Source organism: Salmo trutta, chromosome 39, assembly GCF_901001165.1.
Source record: "Salmo trutta chromosome 39, fSalTru1.1, whole genome shotgun sequence".
NCBI classification, from domain to species: Eukaryota; Metazoa; Chordata; class Actinopteri; order Salmoniformes; family Salmonidae; genus Salmo; species Salmo trutta.
Genome location: NC_042995.1, coordinates 3,082 through 31,072, shown reverse-complemented (window position 1 = coordinate 31,072; position 27,991 = coordinate 3,082). Strand labels below are relative to the sequence as shown.

At 44.8% G+C, this 27,991-nt stretch overlaps 2 protein-coding genes and 1 pseudogene across 6 annotated transcripts in view; 2 read left to right on the top strand and 1 right to left on the bottom strand.

The window, feature by feature from the left end:
- The window catches only part of LOC115179302 (trafficking kinesin-binding protein 2), a 42,272-nt gene extending 14,709 nt beyond the window's left edge, over window positions 1-27,563 (bottom strand). For 2 of the 5 annotated variants that reach the window (XM_029740697.1, XM_029740699.1), the window contains exons 1-9: window positions 26,671-27,436; window positions 7,394-7,441; window positions 6,860-6,936; window positions 6,633-6,749; window positions 6,337-6,546; window positions 4,745-4,823; window positions 4,450-4,580; window positions 4,282-4,356; window positions 445-582 (exon numbers count right to left, since the gene is read on the bottom strand). In XM_029740697.1, the coding sequence (XP_029596557.1) occupies window positions 445-582; window positions 4,282-4,356; window positions 4,450-4,580; window positions 4,745-4,823; window positions 6,337-6,546; window positions 6,633-6,749; window positions 6,860-6,936; window positions 7,394-7,441; window positions 26,671-26,713 (918 nt within the window). In that variant the 5' untranslated portion in view covers window positions 26,714-27,436. Of the gene's footprint in view, window positions 1-444; window positions 583-4,281; window positions 4,357-4,449; window positions 4,581-4,744; window positions 4,824-6,336; window positions 6,547-6,632; window positions 6,750-6,859; window positions 6,937-7,393; window positions 7,442-8,121; window positions 8,539-26,670; window positions 27,437-27,464 lie in introns of those variants that run through there. The other 3 variants (XM_029740698.1, XM_029740700.1, XM_029740701.1) reach the window with 3 other exon arrangements.
- Window positions 8,532-13,649, top strand: LOC115179305 (E3 ubiquitin-protein ligase TRIM39-like). The gene is made up of 2 exons (XM_029740704.1): window positions 8,532-8,854; window positions 12,319-13,649. The coding sequence occupies exon 2, from the start codon at window positions 12,328-12,330 to the stop codon at window positions 13,603-13,605; it is 1,278 nt and encodes a 425-aa protein (XP_029596564.1). The 5' UTR covers window positions 8,532-8,854; window positions 12,319-12,327; the 3' UTR covers window positions 13,606-13,649.
- On the top strand, window positions 14,567-16,992 carry LOC115179304 (E3 ubiquitin-protein ligase TRIM21-like; annotated as a pseudogene).
- Window positions 27,564-27,991: the final 428 nt, after the last annotated feature.

Sequence of the window (27,991 nt, the reverse complement as noted above, 5' to 3'; positions counted from 1 at the left end):
GGCACAGTGCACAGTTTGACTAGACTAATGGGGATGTTCGACATTGCAAAATGACTTGTAGCTCAATGACGGTCAACCACAGTTACATGCAGTTCAACACTGAACGGAGAGGACACATCAGTTGTCACAAAATATGAGAGGTATTTTCAGAAGGTAGAAATAATATAATATGAGCGAAAGATATTAGTGAACCAGCGTCTTTTTCACTTTGAATAGATTTTCTGACCGATGCATGCTACATTTGGTTCGGTTTGGGTTCCGCGGACTGAAGCACTTGTATCTTAAACATTTGAATCGGGGACTGCTGTGTTTTGGTGAATCGTTACATCCCTCACACACACACACACACACACACACACACACACACACACACACACACACACACACACACACACACACACACACACACACACACACACACACTACAGCAGGTATATATCTCACCATGGGGAAGAGTCCGTAGGGCAGGTGTCGTCTCATTCCTGCAGACGGAGTGTTCTTACTGCGCAGCTCCTTGATCTCTTCCTGAGACTCATGTAGCATCCCCACACACTCTACATTACGGTCCGCTAGCTCATTCAGCTATACAACACAACAACACAACATAGTTAACCCTCCACTAGCTGGTTCAGCTACACAACACAACATAGTTAACCCATAAGCCTGGGGGGGGGGGGGTAATGACACAACACACCTCCAGGCTGTGTAAGGGCTATTTGACCTGGCTTCCACAATCCCCCGACCTCAACCAAATTGAGATGGTTTGGGATGAGTCAGACCGCGGAGTGAAGGAAAAGCAGCCAAAAAGTGCTCAGCATATGTAGGAACTCCTTCAAGACTGTTGGAAAAGCATTCTAGTTGAAACTGGTTGAGAGAATGCCAAGAGTGTGCAAAGCTGTCATGGTAAAGGGTGGCTATTTGAAGAATCTATAAAATATATTTTGATTTGTTTAACACTTTTAATTGGTTACTATATGTATTATTTCATAGTTTATGTCTTCACTATTATTCTACAATATAGAAAATAGTAAAAAGAAATAAAATACTTGAATGAGTAAGTGTTCTAAAACATTTGACCTGTAGTGTACGTGTTCCACAGAGGGTCAAATTAGTGTGTAGGCCAGACTGTTCAGACACTACAGGCAGAAGTAGGCAGATCGACTGTACTGAGACGCTTGTGGGCGGGTCATAGAGCAAAACAAAGAACACTATCGTGTTAGTGAGAGTAGTCTCATCTTTCCATAGAGGGGTCGTAATAGTTTTGTAGGCCAAACCGGTCGGACGCTACAGATCATTCTGTGACAAGACCGATTTTCAGGATGTCTCATGGTCTGACAAACACCGCTCTAGCACTGTCACCTTTCACCTCAGATGTGGAAGTGTGACATACATGCGGTGGAATGAGATGCATCCAATGCAAAAAAACATATCTATAGCTTTGATATATTTTTATGGGGATTTTCTTTGTTATGCTATTTAGATTTCAGCGGAGGCACGGACATTGACCTTAGGGTTTTTTAACCCCAAACACAGTTAACGCTCTGCTAGCTAGTTCAGCTACACAACAACATAGTTAACCCTTTGCTGCTGGTTCAGCTACACAACAACATAGTTAACCCTCTGCTAGCTAGTTCAGCTACACAACAACATAGTTAACCCCCTGCTAGCTAGTTCAGCTACACAACAACACAACATAGTTAACCCTCTGCTAGCTGGTTCAGCTACACAACAACACAACATAGTTAACCCTCTGCTAGCTGGTTCAGCTACACAACAACACAACATAGTTAACCCTCTGCTAGCTGGTTCAGCTACACAACATAGTTAACCCTCTGCTAGCTGGTTCAGCTATACAACAACATAGTTAACCCTCTGCTAGCTAGTTTAGCTACACAACAACACAACATAGTGCAGTGGACATTTTTGTGTCCTCTGTGTTTCTGCAAATGCGTGACTACATATAGTGTATTGTTTCCTGATTGTGTTAGGATGTTCTGGGACGTTGCTCTCAGGGAGAGGACTGATAGAAGGAGAACAAAAAGGGAACACATTGTTACTTTGGCCCACCGCCTAGAAACTATGTGTGCAAGGTCATGATCAGCCTTATTGCACCCTGAGAGCAGAGACACCTAGTTTGTATAAAGAGTGCTGAAGGGAGAGCTTCTGACAGACTTGTACTTTGAGTATTAAGTTTGTTGTAACCTCTCCAGCCGTGATAATAAAGATCTGTTCATTTAACTTTGACTGAGTCCCCTCTGCTAGCTGGTTCAGCTACAACACAACATAGTTAACCCTCTGCTAGCTGGTTCAGCTACACAACAACACAACATAGTTAACCCTCTGCTAGCTGGTTCAGCTACACAACAACATAGTTAACCCTCTGCTAGCTAGTTCAGCTACACAACAACATAGTTAACCCTCTGCTGCTGGTTCAGCTACACAACAACATAGTTAACCCTCTGCTAACTAGTTCAGCTACACAACAACACAACATAGTTAACCCTCTGCTAGCTGGTTCAGCTACACAACAACACAACATAGTTAACCCTCTGCTAGCTGGTTCAGCTATACAACAACACAACATAGTTAACCCTCTGCTAGCTGGTTCAGCTACACAACAACATAGTTAACCCCTGCTAGCTTTTTTTTTCCTCTGGTAGCTAGTTCAGCTATACAACAACATAGTTAACCCTCTGCTAGCTGGTTCAGCTACACAACAACATAGTTAACCCTCTGCTAGCTGGTTCAGCTACACAACAACACAACATAGTTAACCCTCTGCTAGCTGGTTCAGCTGTACAACAACATAGTTAACCCTTTGCTAACTGGTTCAGCTACACAACAACATAGTTAACCCTCTGCTAGCTGGTTCAGCTACAACACAACATAGTTAGCCCTCTGCTAACTGGTTCAACTACACAACAACACAACATAGTGTAACGACCCGGTATTGTGTTCTGTGTTTGTGGGTGTGTTATGGTTCTCATGGCTACTAGCAGGGGTTAAATATGTCAGGACAGAGGGAAAGGTTGGGGGGGTATGATGGGTAATCCCGCGGGATTTGGAAATGCATAAATAGGGATTACCGTCTCATCTTTCTTTCTTTCTGTTCGGGGCCTTGATCTGTTCCTATGGGAGTGACCCTTAACTCGACATGGTATAATTGTGTACGTTCGGCATTTAGCGGCGTGGGCTGTGGCCTGAACAATAGCCCAGTTTAGGAATAAACCTGTGTTCTGACCAGCACACCTGGAGTCCGTCTCTTTTCCTTTTATGACCCAGCCGGGTCATTACAATAGTTACCCCTCTGCTAGCTAGCTCAGCTACACAACATAGTTAACCCTCTGCTAGCTAGTTCAGCTACACAACACAGTTAACCCTCTTCTAGCTGGTTCAGCTATACAACAACACAACATAGTTAACCCTCTGCTAGCTGGTTCAGCTATACAACAACATAGTTAAACCTCTGCTAGCTGGTTCAGCTATACAACAACACAACATAGTTAACCCTCTGCTAGCTGGTTCAGCTATACAACAACATAGTTAAACCTCTGCTAGCTGGTTCAGCTATACAACAACACAACATAGTTAAACCTCTGCTAGCTGGTTCAGCTATACAACAACACAACATAGTTAACCCTCTGCTAGCTGGTTCAGCTATACAACAACACAACATAGTTAACCCTCTGCTAGCTGGTTCAGCTACACAACAACATAGTTAACCCTCTGCTAAGGTTCAGCTATACAACAACACAACATAGTTAACCCCCTGCTAGCTGGTTCAGCTACACAACAACATAGTTAACCCTCTGCTAGCTGGTTCAGCTACACAACAACATAGTTAACCCTCTGCAAGCTGGTTGAGCTACACAACAACATAGTTAACCCTCTGCAAGCTGGTTGAGCTACACAACAACATAGTTAACCCTCTGCTAGCTGGTTCAGTTACACAACAGTTAAATAACCACACTCCATGACCGTATTCCACACATACTCATTCATCAGTAATAAACACCTTAACTTAAACCTTGATGCAGCTAATAACCTTGAACACAAATGCACTGCTTGTGTCAACATAGCAGACCAAACCCAAGATAATCTTTTAAATACTACAACTCTGGGCCATATCATACTGCTTATCAGGTGCAGCTCTGCTCTGACATATAGCTGTGGTGCAAATGATGTTGGAGAGTTATGGAATGTTGTTCGGAAAAGGGCACACCTTAAGGCACTTCTATGGAGTGAAGAGTTCATTGAACTGTTCATTGCTAGACAACTCACCTCTGCAGTGAGTGATCTCTGGGCATCTTTCGAGGCCTGTAGGTGAATCCTCAGCTCCTCTTTCTCCAGGGCCAACTGGAAACACACTTCATTAGTACTATTACTCTACAATTAGTACTACAACATCAACTTCAAAATGTGCTCTTCCTCCCCTTCCTCTCCCCTCACCTCTTTGACACGGTGTTGGAGCTCTACTATCTGGGAGAGGAGCTGGGAAATCTCCTCCTGGTGTCTCATCACCTCTTCATTCTTATGGGACAGCTCCTCTGTCAGGTTCACCATCTGACTGTTGGACTCGCCTGAACCAACCCACACCCACACAGCTCTTTAATCCTTAGAGATCAATAACCTAATTACTTGTTAATTGACCTGATTCATGCCTTTGTGTGTGTGTGTGTGTGTGTGTGTGTGTGTGTGTGTGTGTGTGTGTGTGAGATTGTGCGTTTGAGTGCATGTGACTCACGTAGCTCCTTGACACAGTCGCTGACCAGCTGTTGTTCTTTCTCCTCGTAGGTGATGGTCTCCGTCTTCAGGTGACGGGCCTGGTCGGACCACAGGGTTTACAGTGAGGTGTTAGGAACTATCAGGTGACGGGCCTGGTCAGACCACAGGGTTTACAGTGAGGTGTTAGGAACTATCAGATGACGGGCCTGGTCGGACCACAGGGTTTACAATGAGGTGTTAGGAACTATCAGATGACGGGCCTGGTCGGACCACAGGGTTTACAGTGAGGTGTTAGGAACTATCAGGTGACGGGCCTGGTCGGACCACAGGGTTTACAGTGAGGTGTTAGGAACTATCAGGTGACGGGCCTGGTCGGACCACAGGGTTTACAGTGAGGTGTTAGGAACTATCAGATGACGGGCCTGGTCGGACCACAGGGGTTACAGTGAGGTGTTAGGAACTATCAGGTGACGGGCCTGGTCGGACCAGAGGGTTTACAGTGAGGTGTTAGGAACTATCAGATGACGGGCCTGGTCGGACCAGAGGGTTTACAGTGAGGTGTTAGGAACTATCAGATGACGGGCCTGGTCGGACCAGAGGGTTTACAGTGAGGTGTTAGGAACTATCAGATGACGGGCCTGGTCAGACCAGAGGGTTTACAGTGAGGTGTTAGGAACTATCAGGTGACGGGCCTGGTCAGACCACAGGGTTTACAGTGAGGTGTTAGGAACTATCAGATGACGGGCCTGGTCGGACCACAGGGTTTACAATGAGGTGTTAGGAACTATCAGATGGCGGGCCTGGTCGGACCACAGGGTTTACAGTGAGGTGTTAGGAACTATCAGATGACGGGCCTGGTCGGACCACAGGGTTTACAGTGAGGTGTTAGGAACTATCAGGTGACGGGCCTGGTCGGACCAGAGGGTTTACAGTGAGGTGTTAGGAACTATCAGGTGACGGGCCTGGTCGGACCAGAGGGTTTACAGTGAGGTGTTAGGAACTATCAGATGACGGGCCTGGTCGGACCACAGGGTTTACAGTGAGGTGTTAGGAACTATCAGATGACGGGCCTGGTCGGACCACAGGGTTTACAGTGAGGTGTTAGGAACTATCAGGTGACGGGCCTGGTCGGACCAGAGGGTTTACAGTGAGGTGTTAGGAACTATCAGATGACGGGCCTGGTCGGACCACAGGGTTTACAGTGAGGTGTTAGGAACTATCAGGTGACGGGCCTGGTCGGACCAGAGGGTTTACAGTGAGGTGTTAGGAACTATCAGATGACGGGCCTGGTCGGACCAGAGGGTTTACAGTGAGGTGTTAGGAACTATCAGATGACGGGCCTGGTCGGACCACAGGGTTTACAGTGAGGTGTTAGGAACTATCAGATGACGGGCCTGGTCGGACCAGAGGTACAGAGGTTAGAGTAAGGTGTGAGGAGCCCACTATGAAGCGTTAAAAATCCTGGACTGCAGAAAGTGCACAGTCGAAGTAGAATTGGCACGGACCACAGATCTGGGATCAGATCACCCTACCGTTTATCCTAACCTTAACCCTATGGGTCCTGGTCAAAGGTAGTGAACTCTAGGAAATGGGGTGTCATGTCAGCTATACCTCAGAGCGTAGGGCCAGGTTCTCCTCTTCCAGATCAGACATTTTCCCCTGCAGGGCCTCCAGCTGGCTGAGGGCCACAGCTGGCGCTAGGGGTTGGCGGGGGTGCAGCGGCGTTGAGCAGCTGGAATCAGTCTCACTCTCCTCCGAAGCGCTGGCCACCATCCTCAGCAACTCATCCTTTTTCCCCAGCTCATGTTGTAGCTGGTGCACCTGGGGGGTCAGACAGGGTGTGTGTGTGTGTGTGTGTGTGTGTACACAGTAGTGTGTGTGTGTGTGTACAGTAGTGTGTGTGATACCTGGTCCAGGGCCTGTGCTAGCTGTTCCTCTACAGACTCATTGCGTTCCTGGAGCAGGTGGTTCCTCTGAAGCAGAGACTGACCAATCCGAGCGGCCAGCTCTAAGTCCCGGTCCCGCTGCAACCAATGATTCATGCAACAGTTAGTCCACCAATCACGCGGCCACAATCATCAATGACAACTAATCACCGTCATGTGTCAAAGACAGTGCACCAATGAGAGCCCACCTCAGCCAATAGATGCGTGACAACCTCAATGTCATTGTAGGTCTTGGTCATCTGCTCCACCCTATCAGCACTGAGGACTGGAGAGAGAGAGAGAACGAGAAAGAGAGAATGAGAGAGACAATTGAATTTTAGCAGGGGAACAAGAAAATACGCCAGCATACACGCACATACATGTATACTGTACACACACACCAAAATAAGCAACACGTTCATGCACAAAGACACAGACTATCTATGTTAATGCATGCGCCTCCATGCAAGCACACCAACTTTCCTGTGAAACAGCCTAAGACACTACAAGCTATGCATCCACACACTACTAGATGCCAGTACAAGCCCACTAGTGGCAGTAGACTTAATTTGTGCGTGTCTGCTGTTCTACGGTATAGCAAGAGAGAGACTCCAGAGCTCCAGGGGGCCACTCAGCCTAGTCTAATCCAGGTTTGAGAGCACCGTCTGGGCCTACTGGAGGACTGAAGCCCCCCCTCTCGCTCTGGAGCTAATCGTGGAGAAAGATGCAGAGAGAAAGATTACCTCGGGAGCCAGGGTGAGAGTAGGAAGAGGGATCCAGGGAAAGATAAGCTGGAGGAAGAGAAAGAGAGACAATGGAGGAGATGGCAAGAAAGAGGGGAATCAGCTGAGCAGAGAGAGAAGAACCTAGGAGAGAAACGCCAGCTGAGCAGAGAGAGAAGAACCTAGGAGAGAAACGCCAGCTGAGCAGAGAGAGAAGAACCTAGGAGAGAAACGCTAGCTGAGCAGAGAGAGAAGAACCTAGGAGAGAAACGCTAGCTGAGCAAAGAGAGAAGAACCTAGGAGAGAAACGCTAGCTGAGCAGAGAGAGAAGAACCTAGGAGAGAAACGCCAGCTGAGCAGAGAGAGAAGAACCTAGGAGAGAAACGCCAGCTGAGCAGAGAGAGAAGAACCTAGGAGAGAAACGCCAGCTGAGCAGAGAGAGAAGAACCTAGGAGAGAAACGCCAGCTGAGCAGAGAGAGTAGAACCTAGGAGAGAAACGCCAGCTGAGCAGAGAGAGTAGAACCTAGGAGAGAAACGCCAGCTGAGCAGAGAGAGAAGAACCTAGGAGAGAAATACCTAAAAATCAAGAGAGCAATAGAGAGATAGAGGGAGAGAAAAAAAGATAGTGAGAAAGAGAGATAGAGAGGGACAGAAAGAGAGAAAAAAAGAGCAGAAGCAGGATAAATCATGTGTGTACTTTAGATAGGGTTAGGGGGATTAGGATGAGTGGTTTGTTTGGGTTCAGCACCTGACTCAGGACCGCAACCCCAGCAGCGCTGCCAGCTGGCCCTGGGTAGAGAGATACCAACCCATTTTATTTATTACGGTCAACCTTGACCCCTGGCCTCTAACCCCAGCCTGACCCTTTACACTAGGTCAACCTGGTAACCATCAAATAAAACGGCATTTTATGTAATATTATGTGTGCATCATGTTTATTGTAATTCAGCTTGTAAATTGAAGGGAAAATACATTGGCAACATCATGTCGAGTCAGTGTACCTAGCCTAACGTCTCTGGTTGGGTGGACAGACGACGGGCAGACCAGCAGCAACAGAACACAGCAGACTAGGAGACAGAAGCTACTGCAGTGCTCCTCTGGTTTCAACTGCTGTTTACTGAAGCTGCTATACCAAGTCACTTTACTACCTGATTTAAAGTCTCCATTTTGATAAATCACAGATACAGTATGTACATACTTCTCATACTAGTTTTTCCCTTCTACTTTTTATTACTACTTGTTATTTTTGGGACTTCTGTATTTGGCATTTGATTTTTGAATGATATTGTACTGCACTGTTGAGAAGAGTTAGCGAGCGTTTTACTGTACTGTGTGCACGTGCCTAATAAACTTTGTTTTGATTGACTGGTCATATTTGATTGTGAAAGTGGAAGTATAAAGTGTATAACTCTCCTGCTCCTCATCATTCCACACACACAGCTACACACCTTCTGTCAAGACAAAAAGGGAACCCCTCCCAGGTAAGCAGAGAAAGACTTTAACCTGGATTATTTACTCCATAATCACACTGCTTTGTGTTTCTCACCTGTTCTTTTTTTTCTTCATATTTGTTAAAAGAAAATTCACAAATTATTCCAGATTGACAATGTTATAAGTATGTTAAATGTCACTTGTCCAAAATGTGAAGACATTTAAGTCATTTAGCAGATGCACTTATCCAGTGACTTACAGTTAGTGAATTCATCTTAAGATAGCTAGGTGGGACAACCACCTCAGTCATAGTAAGTATATTATTTTCTCTTACTACTCTGTATTAAAATCATGGTCTGTCTGTGGAAAACTGAATCATTATCGTTTAGGTAGAACTACATGTACATACACTCGTCTTACCATCTGAAGATAAATGTAGTATTCAAAGAGTGAATTTCTATGTAATTCAGGCTAATTCCAGGTAGTCCTTTTGTGTCATAGCTGCCCCACAGACAGATATGGAAAACGCTGACTGTGATATGTGATCACAGAGGTCTTACCACAACTGCTAAGGGCTTCCTGTCCTGACCATATTTGGTAAGAAGAGGTCCAGTGGCAAGGCAGAAGGAAACTGAAAGTGGGTTGACGTTTTTTCACAGATCTCCATACAATTTTCTGTTCCCAAAACTTGTTATGAAAAAGGTCCACTAAGTTTTGTAGACTTGACTCATTGCCAACCTTTCAACCTGTATACAGATTGTGTTTCATCCATTATTTTACTTCTCTTTCTGCCTTACCACTGGACTTCCTCTTCTTACCAAATATGGTCAGGACAGGAAGCCCCTAACAAATGTGAGGATATCCTCTATATGTGATCAATCAGCGTTCTCCTTATCACATCTGTAGTGCATCCATAACGAGAAAGCCTTCGATCGAAATTCACTATTTCAATACTAGAGGACAACCCGTCACATCCGCTAGGGGCTTCATCTCCTTACATTATTTGAAACTGGGTTGATATTCAGCAAAACATTTTCATAGATGAAAATCCGATCTCTACACAATTTCCTGTTCCCAAAACTAGAATGCGTTATGAATAAAATCCACAAGGTTTTGTAGACTTGACTCTATGCCAACCAGGGCTCTAAAGTCCAACCATATTGGTTGCATTACCAGTGCTTCAGAAGTAGCTAGGAGATATACAATTGAAGTCAGAAGTTTACATACACCTTAGCCAAATACATTTAAGGTCAGTTTCACAATTCCTGACATTTAATCCTAGTAAAAATTCCCTGTCTTAGGTCAGTTAGGATCACCACTTTATTTTAAGAAATGTCAGAATAATAGTAGAGAGAATTATTTATTTCAGTTTCTTTCATCACATTCCCAGTGGGTCAGAAGTTTACATAAACTCAATTAGTATTTGGTAGCATTGCCTTTAAAATTGTTTAACTTGGGTCAAATGTTTCGGGTAGCCCTCCACAAGCTTCCCACAATAAGTTGGGTGAATTTTGGTCCATTCCTCCTGACAGAGCTGGTGTAACTGAGTCAGGTTTGTAGGCCTCCTTGCTCGCGCAAGCTTTTTCAGTTCTGCCCACAAATTTTCTATGGGATTGAGGTCAGGGTTATGTGATGGCCACTCCAATACCTTGACTTTGTTGTCCTTAAGCCATTTTGCCACAACTTTGGAAGTATGCTTGGGGTCATTGTCCATTTGGAAGACCCATTTGCGACCAAGCTTTAACTTCTTGACTGATGTCTTGAGATGTTGCTTCAATATATCCACATCATTTTCCTGCCTCATAATGTCATCTATTTTGTGAAGTGCACCAGTCCCTCCTGCAGCAAAGCACCCCCACAACATGATGCTGCCACCCCCGTGCTTCACGGTTGTGATGGTGTTCTTCGGCTTGCAAGCCAGCCCCTTTTTACTTCAAACATAACGATGGTCATTATGGCCAAGCAGTTATATTTTTGTTTCATCAGACCAGAGGACATTTCTCCAAAAAGTGTGATCTTTGGCCCCATGTGCTGTTGCAAACCGTAGTCTGGCTTTGTTATGGCGGTTTTGGAGCAGTGGCTTCTTCCTTGCTGAGCGGCCTTTCAGGTTATGTCGATATAATTTGACTGTGCATATAGATACTTTTGTACCCGTTTCCTCCAGCATCTTCACAAGGTCCTTTGCTGTTGCTCTGGGATTGATTTGCACTTTTTGCACCAAAGTATGTTCATCTCTAGGAGACAGAACGCATCTCCTTCCTGAGCAGTACGATGGCAGCGTGGTCCCATGGTGTTTATACTTGCGTACTATTGTTTGTACAGATGAACGTGGTACCTTCAGGCGTTTGACAATTGCTCCCAAGGATGAACCAGACTTGGTCTACAATTTTTGTTCTGAGGTCTTGGCTGATTTCTTTTGATTTTCCCATGATGTCAAGCAAAGAGGCACTGAGTTTGAAGGTAGGCCTTGAAATACATCCACAGGTACACCTCCAATTGACTCAGATGATGTCAAAAAGCTTGTCAGAAGCTTCTAAAGCCATGACATAATTTTCTGGAATTTTCCAAGCTGTTTAAAGGCACAGTGAACTTAGTGTATGTGAACTTCTGACCCACTAGAATTGTGATACAGTGAATTATAAGTGAAATAATCTGTCTGTAAACAATTGTTGGAAAAATTACTTGTGTCATGCACAAAGTAGATGTCCTAACCGACTTGCCAAAACTATAGTTCATTAACAAGAAATTTGTGGAGTGGTTGAAAAACGAGTTTTAATGACTCCAACCTAAGTGTATGTAAACTTCCGACTTCAACTGTACATGAATCGAAAACATGCACCCACACACCAAACGTGCACCCACAAGTTTGTGTTTACCTAGACAACCTTAAAATGGTCAAATAAACTAAACTAAGCCAAGCACAGAGAGTGCAACAGTTATGTTCTGGGCAGAACAGGGGTGAGTTGAGAGATAACCTTTAGCTAAAGTGAAAGTACAACTGCATAACTCTCCTGCTCCCCATCACTCTACACACAGTCCACCTTGTGTCAAGAGAGGAAATATACCCAGGAAAATAGTGAAAGTCCTTAACCTGGACACTGGTGATTATTTTACTCCATAATCACATTACTTTAGGTGTCTCACCTGTTCTTTACTTGATATTTGTTAAAAAACCTGGTATAAATGTGAGAATTTACAATGTTAGAAGTACGTTGTGCCCCACGCTGACTCATTCCAAGAAGTCATTTTATAGAACTGGTTGCTCCACAGATAGAAAGGGGAAAACAAGATTGTTCACAGAGACAAATGCCTATGCTAGCATGCAGCATTTTAAAGTAGTCTAGTGGGTGGGACTTGTTCTGGGTTAGGGAGGGATGACAGAGTTCCATCCAAGCCAGTGGAAGGGATCAACCAATAAATCATGTTCCTGAACAAACACTCCAGTACAGCAGGGGGCAGTATAATACTCTAAAATGAGGACAGCTACATTTCTAACTCTGTGGTCTTCTATTAGGTTTCAGAAATGTCCACCTCCAGCAATGTCTTGTCTGAAGAGCAGTTCCTGTGCTCTGTCTGTCTGGATGTGTTCACTGAGCCAGTCTCTATTCCATGTGGTCACAACTTCTGCAAGGTCTGTATCAGGGAATACTGGAACAGCACTGTCCTGTGCCAGTGTCCACTGTGTAAGGACACATTCAACAGAAGACCTGAACCAAAAACCAACACAACACTCAGAGATGTTGCAGATCATTTTAAGAGGATGAAGGTCACGGACGGAGAGGAGTCCTCTTCCAAGCCTGGAGGAGTAGCACCAGTGCAGCAGATGATCCAGGAACGACTGCAGAAGGTTAAGGAGATCAAATACTCAGTAGAGCTCAGCCAGAGAGATGCAGAGAGAGAGATAGCAGGAAGTGTGGAGGTCTTCACTGCTCTGGTTCGCTCCATTGAGAGAAGTCAGGGTGAGGTTATTAAGGAGGTTGAGGAGAAGCAGAAAGCAGCTGAGAGGCAGGCTGAAAGGCTCATTGAAGAGCTGGAGCAGGAAATCACTGAGCTGCAGAGGAGAGGCACTGGGCTGGACCACGTCCACCTCATCAAGAGGTTCCCATCCCCGATCAAGGACTGGTCTGAGATCAGTGTTCACAGGGATCTGCATGTAGGAACTGTGAGGAGAGCTCTGTCTCGGCTGGAGGAGACACTTCAGAAAGAGATGGAGAAGTCGTGGGATCCTGAGCTGAGGAGGTTACAGCAGTGGTCAGTGGATGTGACTCTGGATCCGGATACAGCACACTGCAAGCTCATTGTGTCGGAGGACAGGAAACAAGTGAGCTATGGAGACATACGGCAGATTCTCCCTGACCTCCCAGAGAGGTTTGAATGTTATCTATCGGTCCTGGGAAAGGAAGGCTTCTCCTCAGGGAGATTCCACTTTGAGGTTCAGGTTAGGGGAAAAATTGAGTGGCAGGTAGGAGTGGCCAGAGAATCCATCATTAGAAAGGGCCAAACAGCTGTAAGCCCTGAGGGTGGACTCTGGGCTCTGTATATGAATAGGAATAAGTATGTAGCCAAGGACACACCCCCTATCCCCCTCTTCCTGAGTCAGAAACCCCAGAAGGTGGGGGTGTTTGTGGATTACGAGGAGGGTCAGATCTCCTTTTATGATGTAGAAAACAGGTCTCATATCTACTCTTTCATTGGTTGTATTTTCACTGAGAAACTATATCCATACTTGAACCCCTGTGATAATGAGGAGGGTCCAAACACAGCCCCATTGGTCATCTCTCCTGTCAATCACACTGACTGAATTGGGGTCCAAAAAGGCAACAGATGACTAAATCTGATGGAGCAAATAACAATTAGTCTAACACATCCAACTGTAAAGAGTGTTGATAATAATGTTGATAATAATGTTGATAATAGTGTTGATAATAATAGGGCACATTCCAGGGGGTCTGCCAAGCAGTCACAAACCAAATATCACAACACCTGGCCAGGTGTTTAACATACCAGAAACCACATCAATATTATATTATAATCTGAAGCATGACTGCAATGTATCTAACGTGGCGTTCAATGATTGGTTCATTTGTGCAGCATGTCTTCTGAGTCCTGTTTAGACCATGATGTTTGATATGGTTTTGTTGTATCTGTTAAAATCAGAGGATTATGATTGGAATCTGATCTTCAGTAGAATATTATGCTTTAGTTTGTCTTTGTTCCCATTTCATTTTCCCCATTTTTCAGTATAGTGTGTTGAGACGTTGTTTGGATTAATTATTTGGGAGTATGTACTGAATTATCCAAATCTAGTACAATGCATAACATTTCTTGCGAGTTCTATGTTTTAGTTGTACGTGGTCCATGTAAAATAAACATGATGAAATAAATAAATGCTTTGTGGTTGTTTTTATGAGTCTAAAATTGTTTATAAGGGTGATGCAGTGGAACAGAGGGGTTACTGCAGCAGTGGCTTCTGAAGCCCACACTGACCTCTAGATGTGGCCCCACACTGACCTCTAGATGTGGCCCCACACTGACCTCTAGATGTGGCCCCTCCCTCCCTCCCTCCCCCTCCAGAACCCAGGGTTAAAATACATACAGGCCCTGGTGCCATCTGAGACACAGGAAGGAACAGACACCTTCACTGGACTCTGATACATTTATACATGACTCGCAAACATGCACGCACACACCAAATGTGCACACACACACAGCTAGTTTGCACTTACGTGTACAACTTTAAAATTGTCAAATAAACTAAACTAAGCACAGAGAACGTGAAACGGTTAAGTTGTGGGCAGAACAGGGAGGAGTTGAGTGGTAACATTTAGCTAAAGTGAAAGTGCATAACTCTCCTGCTCCACTCCCCTCTACACACTGCAACACAGTCAACCTTCTGTCAAGACAAAGAGGAAAAACACACCCAGGTAAGTAGAGAAAGAGATGAATATGGACACTGGTGATCATTTTACTCCAAAATCACATTACTTTCAGTTTCTCAGCTGTTCTTTCTTTGATCTTTGTAAAACAATCTGGTAAAAATGTGAGAATTGACAATGTTACAAGTATGTTGAAAGTCACTTCTCCAAATGTGAAGACATTTAGGGCATGAGCTCCATAATATACAAAGGTAGGCCAAATTATACATCTCCTGGATATCGTTTCTCTACCTACAGTACTCTGGGTAAAAAGCATGGTCTGTCTGTGGAACACTGAATCAATAGTATTTTGGTAGAGCTATATACACTCACTCTTGTTTTACCTTCTAAAGATACATTTAGTAATCAAATAGCGAATTTCTATCCAATGCTGACTCATTCCAGGAAGTCATTTTATAGAACTGGTTGCTCCACAGATAGAATGGGGGAAACAAAATTGTTCACAGAGAGACAAATGCCTATGCTAGCATGCAGCATTTTAAAGTAGTCTAGTGGGTGGGACTTGTTCTGGGTTAGGGAGGGATCGCAGAGTTCCATCCAAGCCAGTGGAAGGGATCAACCAATAAATCATGTTCCTGAACAAACACTCCAGTACAGCAGGGGGCAGTAAAATACTCTAAAATGAGGACAGCTACATTTCTAACTCTGTGGTCTTCTATTAGGTTTCAGAAATGTCCACCTCCAGCAATGTCTTGTCTGAAGAGCAGTTCCTGTGCCCTATCTGTCTGGATGTGTTCACTGAGCCAGTCTCTATTCCATGTGGTCACAACTTCTGCAAGGCCTGTATCAGGGAATACTGGAACAGCACTGTCCTGTGCCAGTGTCCACTGTGTAAGGACACATTCAACAGAAGACCTGAACCAAAAACCAACACAACACTCAGAGATGTTGCAGATCATTTTAAGAGGATGAAGGTCACGGACGGAGAGGAGTCCTCTTCCAAGCCTGGAGAAGTAGCACAAGTGCAGCAGATGATCCAGGAGCGACTGCAGAAAGTTAAGGAGATCAAATACTCAGTAGAGCTCAGCCAGAGAGATGCAGAGAGAGAGAGATAGCAGGAAGTGTGGAGGTCTTCACTGCTCTGGTTCGCTCCATTGAGAGAAGTCAGGGTGAGGTTATTGAGGAGGTTGAGGAGAAGCAGAAAGCAGCTGAGAGGCAGGCTGAAGGGCTCATTGAAGAGCTGGAGCAGGAAATCACTGAGCTGCTGAGGAGAGGCACTGAGCTGGACCATGTCCACCTCCTCCAGAGGTCCCCATCCCCAATGAAGGACTGGTCTGAGATCAGTGTTCATAGGGATCTGCATGTAGGAACTGCGAGGAGAGCTCTGTCTCGGCTGGAGGAGACACTTCAGAAAGAGATGGAGAAGTCGTGCGATGCTGAACTGAAGATGATACGGCAGCGGTCAGTGGATGTGACTCTGGATCCTGATACAGCACACCCGTGTCTCATTGTGTCTGAGAACAGGAAACAAGTGAGCTTTCAAGGCACACGGCGGAATATCCCTAACAACCCAAAGAGGTTTGATAGTTATCTATCGGTCCTGGGAAAGAAGGGCTTCTCCTCAGGGAGATTCTACTTTGAGATTCAGGTTAGAGGGAAGATTGAGTGGGAGGTAGGAGTGGCCAGAGAATCCATCATTAGGAAGGGCCAAACAGCTGTAAGCCCTGATGGTGGACTCTGGGCTCTGTATATGACGGGTGAGAATAAGTACGAGATCAAGGACACACCCCCTATCCCCCTCTTCCTGAGTCAGAAACCCCAGAAGGTGGGGGTGTTTGTGGATTACGAGGAGGGTCAGATCTCCTTTTATGATGTAGAAAACAGGTCTCATATCTACTCTTTCACTGGTTGTATCTTCACTGAGAAACTATATCCATACTTGAACCCCTGTGATAATGAGGAGGGTCCAAACACAGCCCCATTGGTCATCTCTCCTGTCAATCACACTGACTGAATTGGGGTCCAAAAAGGCAACAGATGACTTAATCTGATGGAGCAAATAACAATTAGGCTAACACATCCAACTGTAAAGAGAGTTGATAATAGTGTTGATAATAATGGGGCACATTCCAGGGGGTCTGCCAAGCAGTCACAAACCAAATATCACAACACCTGGCCAGGTGTTTAACATCATGCCAGAAAAACCGCATCAATATCAAATCTTATTATAGTCACAAGCCGAATACAACAGGTGTTGACCTTACAGTGAAATGCTTACAGCCCCTGACCAACAATGCAGTACAATTAAAAAATAAATGTAATTAAAGAGCAGCAGTAAAATAAACAATAGCGAGACTATATACAGGGGGGTACCGGTCCAAAGTCAATGTGCGGGGCACCGGTTAGTCGAGGTAATATGTACATGTAGGTAGAGTTACTAAATAGATGCACGGCATAGATGATAACAACAGACAGTAGCAGCGGTGTAAAAGAGTGTGGGGGGGGGGGGGGGCCTCTTGGACCAAGACTTGGCACTCCGGTACCGCTTGCCGTGCGGTAGCAGAGAGAACAGTCTATGACTTGGGGTGGCTGGAGTCTGACAATTTTTAGGTCCTTCCTCTGACACCGCCTGGTATAGAGGTCCTGGATGGCAAAAAAACATTCTATAATTACACTATTAGTTTGTGTATCTTACTGTCTGCAAACAGCTGGTTTGTCTTTTCTTAGCAAGTTGTTAAAATGCATTGTGTTAGCCGCTAATGCTAATCACTCGTTAGCTGGATAGCTAGCTAAACGTACGAAGAGTCATAGCAAACGTTGCTAGCAAATAGAGCCTGTTACAAGTGCAGGCAAAATAGACAAAGCATGAATGTTAGCTAGCGCTAGCTATCTTAATGACGTAAGAGAAAACATGTAATGTAACATCTAATTGGGGTCCCCTGAAACACTGACCAACTCTTTTGTTCCTAACCTGTCACAATAATTCCTCACTGGCTTTTTCATGTGTTGTCATGTCAAACAACAGTGTTGAATAATAATAATAATAATAATAATAATAACAACTACAATGAAAAAAATATATAAAAAAACAACATGCAGCAGTTTCAAAGATTTTGCTGAGTTACAATTCATATAAGGAAATCAGTCAATTGAAATAAATGAATTGGGCCCTAATCTTTGGATTTCACATGACTGGGCAGGGGCGCAGCCATAGGATGGGCCTGGAAGGGCATAGGCACACCCACTGGGGAGCCAGCCAATCAGAATGAGTTTTTCCCCACAAAAGGGCTTTATTACAGACCAAAATACGCTTCTGCAGCCCCCTCTGATGATCCCGCTGAGGGAAAAAAACAGATGTGGAGGTCCTGGGCTGGCGTGGTTACATGTGGTCTGCGGTTGTGAGGTCGGTTGGACGTCAAATTCTCTAAAACAACATGGGAGGCGGCTTATGATATGTTGCCGCTAAATCTCAGTTTATATGGTACAATGATTCTCTACACTGCTTGTCGTCAAAACTAAAATTAGGCAAACTATTAGAATTTTAGCAAGCAGTAAAATAACCAAAGTAATAGTGTAATTATAGAATACTTGTGGCTTTACATTAAGAAAGTGGAAAGCAGCTTAGTTGTTAACATCTTGTTGCATGTGCTGTATTGACAATACAGACTGAACGCAAGTGGTCGAGCAACAACAACTGCGCTTCTGGAGTGACAGGGGCTTGGTCGAAAGAGGTCGAGAGAGAGACCTACTATAGGGTTAAAAATGCATACAGGGCGCGGTGCCTTCTGAGACACAGGAAGGAAGAAACACGTTCACTGGACCAAGATACATTTATACACGACTCCAAACACGTATAACACACACACACACACACACACGTCAAACATGCCGAATACAGCTCTCCAAAAGTGCGCACACATTGCAAACACACACAGCTAGTTTGTCCTTACCTGGGGTACAAAGAATGTCATCACAGTATGGATACATATAGCTACACTTTTAAAATTGTATTATTATTTTTTTGAAACCTTTATTTAACTAGGCAAGTCAGTTAAGAACAAATTCTTATTTTCAATGACGTCCTAGGAACAGTGGGTTAACTACCTTGTTCAGGGGCAGAACGGCAGATTTGTACCATGTCAGCTCGGGGATTCGAACTTGCAACCTTTCGGTTACTAGTCCAACACTCTAACCACTAGGCTCTAACCACTAGGCTCTAACCTAACTCTAACCATATTTTACATTAGTGATCTTGTTTGTTTTGGTTATTTTTAGTCCCACCTTTCAGCTCTGGTATAATTCTTTATCACAATTGTCTTTAACAAATGTTGTTATTTAATGCAGGGCTGACAGACAAGTTCCTTACTTTCTCCCCCTTCCACTTGCCTCTTCCATTTTCAGTAATGCTGCAATTAGTTGGTTATAATTTTGGATAGAGCAGACATTTCCATATATTTTTGTTATATGTCTGACATAACTCCACCAGTCCTATTTATGATATCACTTAAAGATACCTTTTTTTATCAATTAGTATAATAAGAGTTTAACCATAATATTTGTTCTGTCTTTTCTTGTGGATTAAATTGAAATTGCAACAAACTGGCAATGGCTTGTTTCAAAAACAGCGATATTTTTGAGATTATTTAATTTTCAAATATCTGAAAGTGAGAGGTTGTAATCTGAATAAAGGGGAAAAGACCATCCTTGAACATGGGGTGAGCCTTTCTTACTAATCTGAATAAAGGGAAAAGACCATCCTTGAACATGGGGTGAGCCTTTCTTACTAATCTGAATAAAGGGAAAAGACCATCCTTGAACATGGGGTGAGCCTTTCTTACTAATCTGAATAAAGGGAAAAGACCATCCTTGAACATGGGGTGAGCCTTTCTTACTAATCTGAATAAAGGGAAAAGACCATCCTTGAACATGGGGTGAGCCTTTCTTACTAATCTGAATAAAGGGAAAAGACCATCCTTGAACATGGGGTGAGCCATTCTTACTAATCTGAATAAAGGGAAAAGACCATCCTTGAACATGGGGTGAGCCATTCTTACTAATCTGAATAAAGGGAAAAGACCATCCTTGAACATGGGGTGAGCCTTTCTTACTAATCTGAATAAAGGGAAAAGACCATCCTTGAACATGGGGTGAGCCATTCTTACTAATCTGAATAAAGGGAAAAGACCATCCTTGAACATGGGGTGAGCCTTTCTTACTAATCTGAATAAAGGGAAAAGACCATCCTTGAACATGGGGTGAGCCATTCTTACTAATCTGAATAAAGGGAAAAGACCATCCTTGAACATGGGGTGAGCCATTCTTACTAATCTGAATAAAGGGAAAAAGACCATCCTTGAACATGGGGTGAGCCTTTCTTACTAATCTGAATAAAGGGAAAAGACCATCCTTGAACATGGGGTGAGCCTTTCTTACTAATCTGAATAAAGGGAAAAGACCATCCTTGAACATGGGGTGAGCCATTCTTACTAATCTGAATAAAGGGAAAAGGCCATCCTTGAACATGGGGTGAGCCATTCTTACTAATCTGAATAAAGGGAAAAAGACCATCCTTGAACATGGGGTGAGCCATTCTTACTAATCTGAATAAAGGGAAAAAGACCATCCTTGAACATGGGGTGAGCCATTCTTACTAATCTGAATAAAGGGAAAAGACCATCCTTGAACATGGGGTGAGCCATTCTTACTAATCTGAATAAAGGGAAAAGACCATCCTTGAACATGGGGTGAGCCATTCTTACTAATCTGAATAAAGGGAAAAGACCATCCTTGAACATGGGGTGAGCCATTCTTACTAATCTGAATAAAGGGAAAAGACCATCCTTGAACATGGGGTGAGCCTTTCTTACTAATCTGAATAAAGGGAAAAGACCATCCTTGAACATGGGGTGAGCCATTCTTACTAATCTGAATAAAGGGAAAAGACCATCCTTGAACATGGGGTGAGCCATTCTTACTAATCTGAATAAAGGGAAAAGACCATCCTTGAACATGGGGTGAGCCATTCTTACTAATCTGAATAAAGGGAAAAGACCATCCTTGAACATGGGGTGAGCCATTCTTACTAATCTGCTGGAGAACCAGTTTGGATTTAAGTATAGCATTCACCCCATTATGCTTCAACTGTCACTTTCACATACAGTGCCTTGCAAAAGTATTCATCCCCCTTGGAGTTTCCTATTTTGTTGCATTACAACCTGTAATTGAAATAGATTTTTATTTGGATTTCATGTAATGGACATATACAAAATAGTCCAAATTGGTGAAGTGTAATGAAAGAGATCACTTGTTTAAAAAAAAATCTAAAAAATAAAAACCTGAAAAGTGGTGCGTGCATATGTATTCACCCCCTTTGTTATGAAGCTCCTAAATAAGATCTGGTGCAACCAATTACCTTCAGAAGTCACATAATTAGTTAAATAAAGTCCACCTGTGTGCAATCTAAGTATCACATGATCTGTCACATGAGATACACACGTTCTGAAAGGCCACAGAGTCTGCAACACCACTAAGCAAGGGGCACCATGAAGACCAAGGAGCCACCACAGGTAAGGGACAAAGTCGTGGAGAAGTACAGATCAGGGTTGGGTTATAAAAAAATATCAGAAACTTTGAACATCCCATGGAGCACCATTAAATCCATTATTAAAAGATATGGCAACACAACAAACCTGCCAAGAGAGGGCCGCCCACCAAAACTCACAGACCAGGCAAGGAGGGTATTAATCAGAGAGGCAACAAAGAGACCAAAGATAACCCTAACCCACAGCGGAGATTGGAGTATCTGTCCATAGGACCACTTTAAGCCGTACACTCCACAGAGCTGGGCTTTACGGAAGAGTGGCCAGAAAAAGGCCATTGCTTATAGAAAAACAATAAGCAAACACGTTTGGTGTTTGCCAACAGGCATATGGGAGACTCCCCAAACATATGGAAGACGGTACCCTGGTCAGATTAACTTGAAGGAGCTTAAGCAGTTTTGCCTTGAAAAATGGGCAAAAATCCCAGTGGCTAGATGTGCCAAGCTTATAGCGACATACCCCAAGAGACTTGCAGCTGTAATTGCTGCAAAAGGTGGCTCTACAAAGTATTGACTTTGAGGGGGTGAATAGTTATGCACGCTCAAGTTCAGTTTTTTTGTCTTCTTGTTTGTTTCACAATAAAAAAATATTTTGCATCTTCAAAGTGGTAGCCATGTTGTGTAAATCAAAATCATACAAACCCCCCCAAAAATCTATTTTAATTCCAGGTTGTAAGGCAAGGAAAAATGCCAAGGGGGTGAATACTTTTGCAAGCCACTGTAAACCCACACAGCGTCTGAGCGAGCAATGACCAATCAGTGACTTATTAACGGTCTTACAAACATGGTTGAACCTTTGTCTCCAATAAAAAGACTGGTGGCCAGACTGAGACAACCTCCCTGCTAAAGCAAAGACACTGTATATTATGACGAGATGGTCTCCGCCCTAACAATTGCAGTCGTCCCAAAGGTGGGAAGGCTGGCGGTCTGCTTATCCCCGTATCCCGCATGGACAGATTTTCACGGGATTGGACCCTCTCACGTCGCCTCTTCCTCTCAGGCTAAGGTTTCTGTTTCAAGGGTTAAGGGTAGGGGGTCATCGGTCATCACAGGTTATGTAAACAAAACTGGTTTTCCTTAGCTTTGAAAAACATACCATATTACAGAGTAATTTCTTAATTCAAAATCATAATTGTTTATTTATTTATAATAATATTCACAATAATAATAATCATAATCTATTTTCAGATTCACATTCAAAAGCTATGCAGTAGAGGGGAATGAGAGAGCGTGGGAGATTAGGGCCTCTGATCTAGGCTAGTCTTCAGATCTAGTCTTCAGAGTAGGGCCTCTGATCTAGTCTTCAGCGTTTCAGAGTAGGGTCTCTGATTTAGGCTAGTCTTCAGATCTAGTCTTCAGAGTCACAGAGTAGGGTCTCCGATCTAGGCTAGTCTTCAGATCTATTCTTCAGAGTAGGGCCTCTGATCTAGGCTAGTCTTCAGATCTAGTCTTCAGAGTCACAGAGTAGGGCCTCTGATCTAGGGCACTCTTCAGATCTAGTCTTCAGAGTCACAGAGTAGGGCCTCTGATCTAGTCTTCAGAGTAGTGCCTCTGATCTAGGCTAGTCTTCAGATCTAGACTTCAGAGTAGGGCCTCTGATTTAGGCTAGTCTTCAGAGTAGGTCTCTGATTTAGGCTAGTCTTCAGATCTAGTCTTCAGCGTTACAGAGTAGGGCCTCTGATTTAGGCTAGTCTTCAGAGCTAGTCTTCAGAGTAGGGCCTCTGATCTAGGCTAGTCTTCAGAGCTAGTCTTCAGAGTAGGGCTTCTGATCTAGGCTAGTCTTCAGAGTGGCCTCCTGGTATTAGTGCTGAATCCTATAAACCAACCCCACATGTGATCTAGTACTATTCTGTCAGCAGTCAAGACTGGGATAGGCCTAGTTAAGGCCTATAGATCACCCACAGATGACAAAAGCACAATTCTGATTCTCCCATTACTATAGAGCGATATTAGTGCAACAGTGTATGCTCGGGCTTTGATCCTTGAGGAGTGAACGAGTGCACACTTGTCATAAACCCAATTTATGATTTATATGCTGTGAATAAAAACAAACTCCTGGGGGTTGGGGTATATTAAATATCTCAGGGAGGGGAATCAGTGGTTGTGTCCAAATATCCTTACCTTCGTCCTAAATAGTAGGCCGTTTGAGTATGCGAGAAAATAGTTTATCTAGTATACTTTAACTGCCCGGATGTCATACTCATTTCAACTAGGACAACAGCTGATCAATTAGACATGGGGCTGCGCTACCGAAATCAACGAATAGCGGGAAACAACGCAATCGCGCATGACGCGTTCTCAGTATGCCAAAATATTCAGTTTTATAGTATGTGCATTTTATCAAATAAAGTATGCTTTATGCCAGAATGTTATACTGATTTCGGCTTTTCATCTTGTAGAATACGCTGCACACTTTACAGGAATTTCGCAGCCAATGCCTTAGAGTTTTGATAGCTAGAGCTCTTCAAATTAACAACAAAACAACTTAGAAGATGGCGAATAGCTAAACTTCTGCAGTGGAGTCCAAATGTAAATAGTTTTTGTTCTCCTTAAAATTATCATGACTATTTCGACGTAACGTTACAACAGATCTGCAGCTTGCGGTGACTTATCTAGCTAGTTACGTGATTCAGTAGGACTACATGTTATAACTGTTCAACTGTAACGTTGGCAGAGTGATTAGCTTGCTGTTGAGCGACAATGTCATATCATTACTCTAGCTAGCTACTTGTAAAAATCAAGACTTGTGTTCAAACTGTTACAGGGTCTGATGACAATACCAGGCATTTCATTCAGTGGTGAACACCGCAGGAGAAATGCCGCAAACAAAGATTGAGTAAGTCATGAGGCCATAGTTGTCTCTCTTGCCACCGCACTAAGCACTGCCACTAGCTATAGCGAGTTAGTAACGTGGTAGCCTACACTCCTATTTTCCACAGCGGTGCTGGTCCCAACACTTCTCTGTCTCCTGATTTGTCACGTCGGTTTATCTGTGTTAAACTGATTGTAAAGTGCATGCTATGCATTAGTTTCTACCTGAACGGTTACAGTCTGAATAGGTCTAGCTAGCTAGACCGGTAAATGTTTACTTTCAACATTCAAAATTGCACTTGCACATCAGAGCTCTCTTGTTGCAGGTGCAAGGTAACAATAAGTTGAAAGAAAAACAATTAACTAGCAAGAGCAGTGAGCAGGTATCACTTCGCCAGAGCTTTCTGCTTTACTAAACTAAATAAACCTGATTTGGTATTATTATAATAATAATAATAACGTGACAACATTTTTATAGCGCTTTTCATAATCAAACAAACAATCTCATGAGTAGCCTAGCTGGTTGGCTAGGTCAACCAATAGAGGCCAAGTCTGAGAGGGACAGTTGATGGCTTGATCAGAGGAGATGACCAGGGAGATGGTTGATGAAGATGGAGTCCGGTAATGATCTTGTAGAGGGCTAGCTACTCTGGGAACCAGCGGTTTCGGCCGTGGCTCACTACATACTTCTTACTGAACAGTACGTGCTAAATAGTAAGTAGTACGATTAGAACACAGTATGCAGTTTAAGTAAGTAGTAGGCAAGCCAGAGTCCGAACACGGACAGTTTTAGTCGCTGGGTTTCTAAGTGACAGAAGACGTTGGATGGATGCCAACAACCTTTGATACTCACGTAATTTCACTTGATCATGCTGCCTGTAAAAGCTAACTAGGCCTAGTCTATATCAAAACAATCGGTCCATTCCAATCCACACCCCCTTCGTCTCTGGAGGGTACCATTCTGTGGGGTAAGGGGCACCGGATTGAGACTCATTAAAATATGACATGCCATTTCTGTCTGTCTGGCTGCCCCGGGGTCTAATAACTGCATGGCGGTCTTCATTTATCCTCGGGGAGAAGTGGAGCAAGTTTCCCACTGGCCCTTATCTGAACGGGAGCTTACCGCCCCACTGAACAACCCTCCAGGCAGTACACTTTGTGGGCTGTGCCAAGAGAAACTGTCTGACCCCTAAATCTTACTGTACCCCTTTACTGTCTCAGTAGGATGCATTGTGTACATGCCAACGCCAACACACAGTCAACACACGCACACCGTCCACACACACACAACCGTCCACACACACGCACGCACCGTCCACACACACACACACACGCACCGTCAACGCACACACCGTCAATACACACGCACACACCGTCCACACACACACACACCGTCCACACACACACCGTCCACACACACACACCGTCCACACACACACACACACCGTCCACACACACAGTCACTACAACTGCTCCTCTTCTTTCAGAGTCCATAACATCCACAATAACAGCTTGCTGTTGTTCAATGCCCTTCACTGATTTCTCCAAAGACAACGGTGATATGTGATCTGAGTGTATTACATGACCACCAGAGAGAGTACTGGGCCAGCTCTCTGCTACTGCCAGACTGACTGGCACCTGAAGGGGTACTGGGCCAGCTCTCTGCTACTGCCAGACTGACTGGCACCTGAAGGGGTACTGGGCCAGCTCTCTGCTACTGCCAGACTGACTGGCACCTGAAGGGGGTACTGGGCCAGCTCTCTGCTACTGCCAGACTGACTGGCACCTGAAGGGGTACTGGGCCAGCTCTCTGCTACTGCCAGACTGACTGCACCTGAAGGGGTACTGGGCCAGCTCTCTGCTACTGCCAGACTGACTGGCACCTGAAGGGGTACTGGGCCAGCTCTCTGCTACTGCCAGACTGACTGGCACCTGAAGGGGTACTGGCCAGCTCTCTGCTACTGCCAGACTGACTGGCACCGTGAAGGGGTACCTGGGCCAGCTCTCTGCTACTGCCAGACTGACTGGCACCTGAAGGGGTACTGGGCCAGCTCTCTGCTACTGCCAGACTGACTGGCACCTGAAGGGGTACTGGGCCAGCTCTCTGCTACTGCCAGACTGACTGGCACCTGAAGGGGTACTGGGCCAGCTCTCTGCTACTGCCAGACTGACTGGCACCTGAAGATGACATCACTGCAGTATGGAGCAGATCAGCCTGGGTCCCAGAATGAGTAGTGATGTACTGTTAGCTGCAAGACTGTCTACTTGTAACCACATACCACACGTTTCAATGTAAACAGTTACATGGACACATTATTTCCTGCCTGCTATGACTCATACACTCTGTTACAAAGTTATGAGTACATCCGCACACACACAAAGACACTCTGCTGCAAAGTTTTACTAACATGCGACACGCACACACAGACTAACTGAACCCTGCAGCTCTATGACCTAGGAGACATCAACATGTTCTGCACTCACACACAGGGACCCGCACTTCCAGCGACCCGCACGCCCAGCGACCCGCACGCCCAGCGACCCGCACGCCCACCATCTAAATCATTTCTTTAAGGCTCACCTTCCACAGCAACATTCTCATTGAGAATGTTAAAGACCGGCATGGCCGTTTCACCCTTTACACTCTCCTCTCTCTCCGTCTGTCTCTCTCCCGCGACGCTGCCTGATCCTGGCTCGACACTCAGCTGCACTTAGAAGACCAGATCAGTGGATTCCTCTGTCCTTGCCAGGGACAGCCGCTGAGGCCACACACACACACACACACACACACACACACACACGTCTCTGTGCCGCTCATATGGAAGAAACATCAAGAAAAAGGGGATGTGGAGAAACATTCACCCGACTATTACACTGAGTTAAACACACAGCTGTTCATATGAGCACGTTCACCCAAGCTCACACACACACACACACCTGTCCATCTGCTGCCCTGATCTCATCTAGGGCATAGCCAATCAGAACGAGGAACAGAGAGCGCGAGAGAAGAGAGAGAGCAACAGCACCATTGGCTCAGAGGGACAGGGCCGTCTCATTCCAGTGTGTGTTGTTTGGTAGAGACACTGAAGCAGACACAGAGCTCTTATTAGTATTGTACCCTCTACACCATGACTGTCCTGTCAGTCACACTAGATCACCATGTACCACTGCCCTGTGAGTCCCACCATGACTGTCCTGTCAGTCCCACCATCAACACCATGACTGTCCTGTCAGTCCCACCATCAACACCATGACTGTCCTGTCAGTCCCACCATGACTGTCCTGTCAGTCCCACCATCTACACCATGACTGCCCTGTCAGTCCCACCATCAACACCATGACTGTCCTGTCAGTTCCCACCATCAACACCATGACCTGTCCTGTCAGTCCCACCATGACTGCCCTGTCAGTCCCACCATGACTGCCCTGTCAGTCCCACCATGACTGTCCTGTCAGTCCCACCATCTACACGATGACTGTCCTGTCAGTCCCCACCATGACTGCCCTGTCAGTCCCACCATCAACACCATGACTGTCCTGTCAGTCCCACCTCAACACCATGACGTCCCTGTCAGTCCCACCACAACCATGACTGCCCTGTCAGTCCCACCATCAACACCATGACTGCCCTGTCAGTCCCACCATCAACACATGACTGCCCTGTCAGTCCCACCATCAACACCATGACTGCCCTGTCAGTCCCACCATCAACACCATGACTGCCCCTGTCAGTCCACCATCAACACCATGACTGTCCTGTCAGTCCCACCATCAACACCAGTGACTGCCTGTCAGTCCCCACCATCAACACCATGACTGCCCTGTCAGTTCCCAACCATCAACACCATGACTGCCCTGTCAGTCCCACCATCAACACCATGACTGCCCTGTCAGTCCCACCA

Bases quoted from the DNA above. Each gene is read 5' to 3' on its own strand.
- LOC115179305 (XM_029740704.1), top strand. From the start codon at position 12,328: ATGTCCACCTCCAGCAATGTCTTGTCTGAAGAGCAGTTCCTGTGCTCT.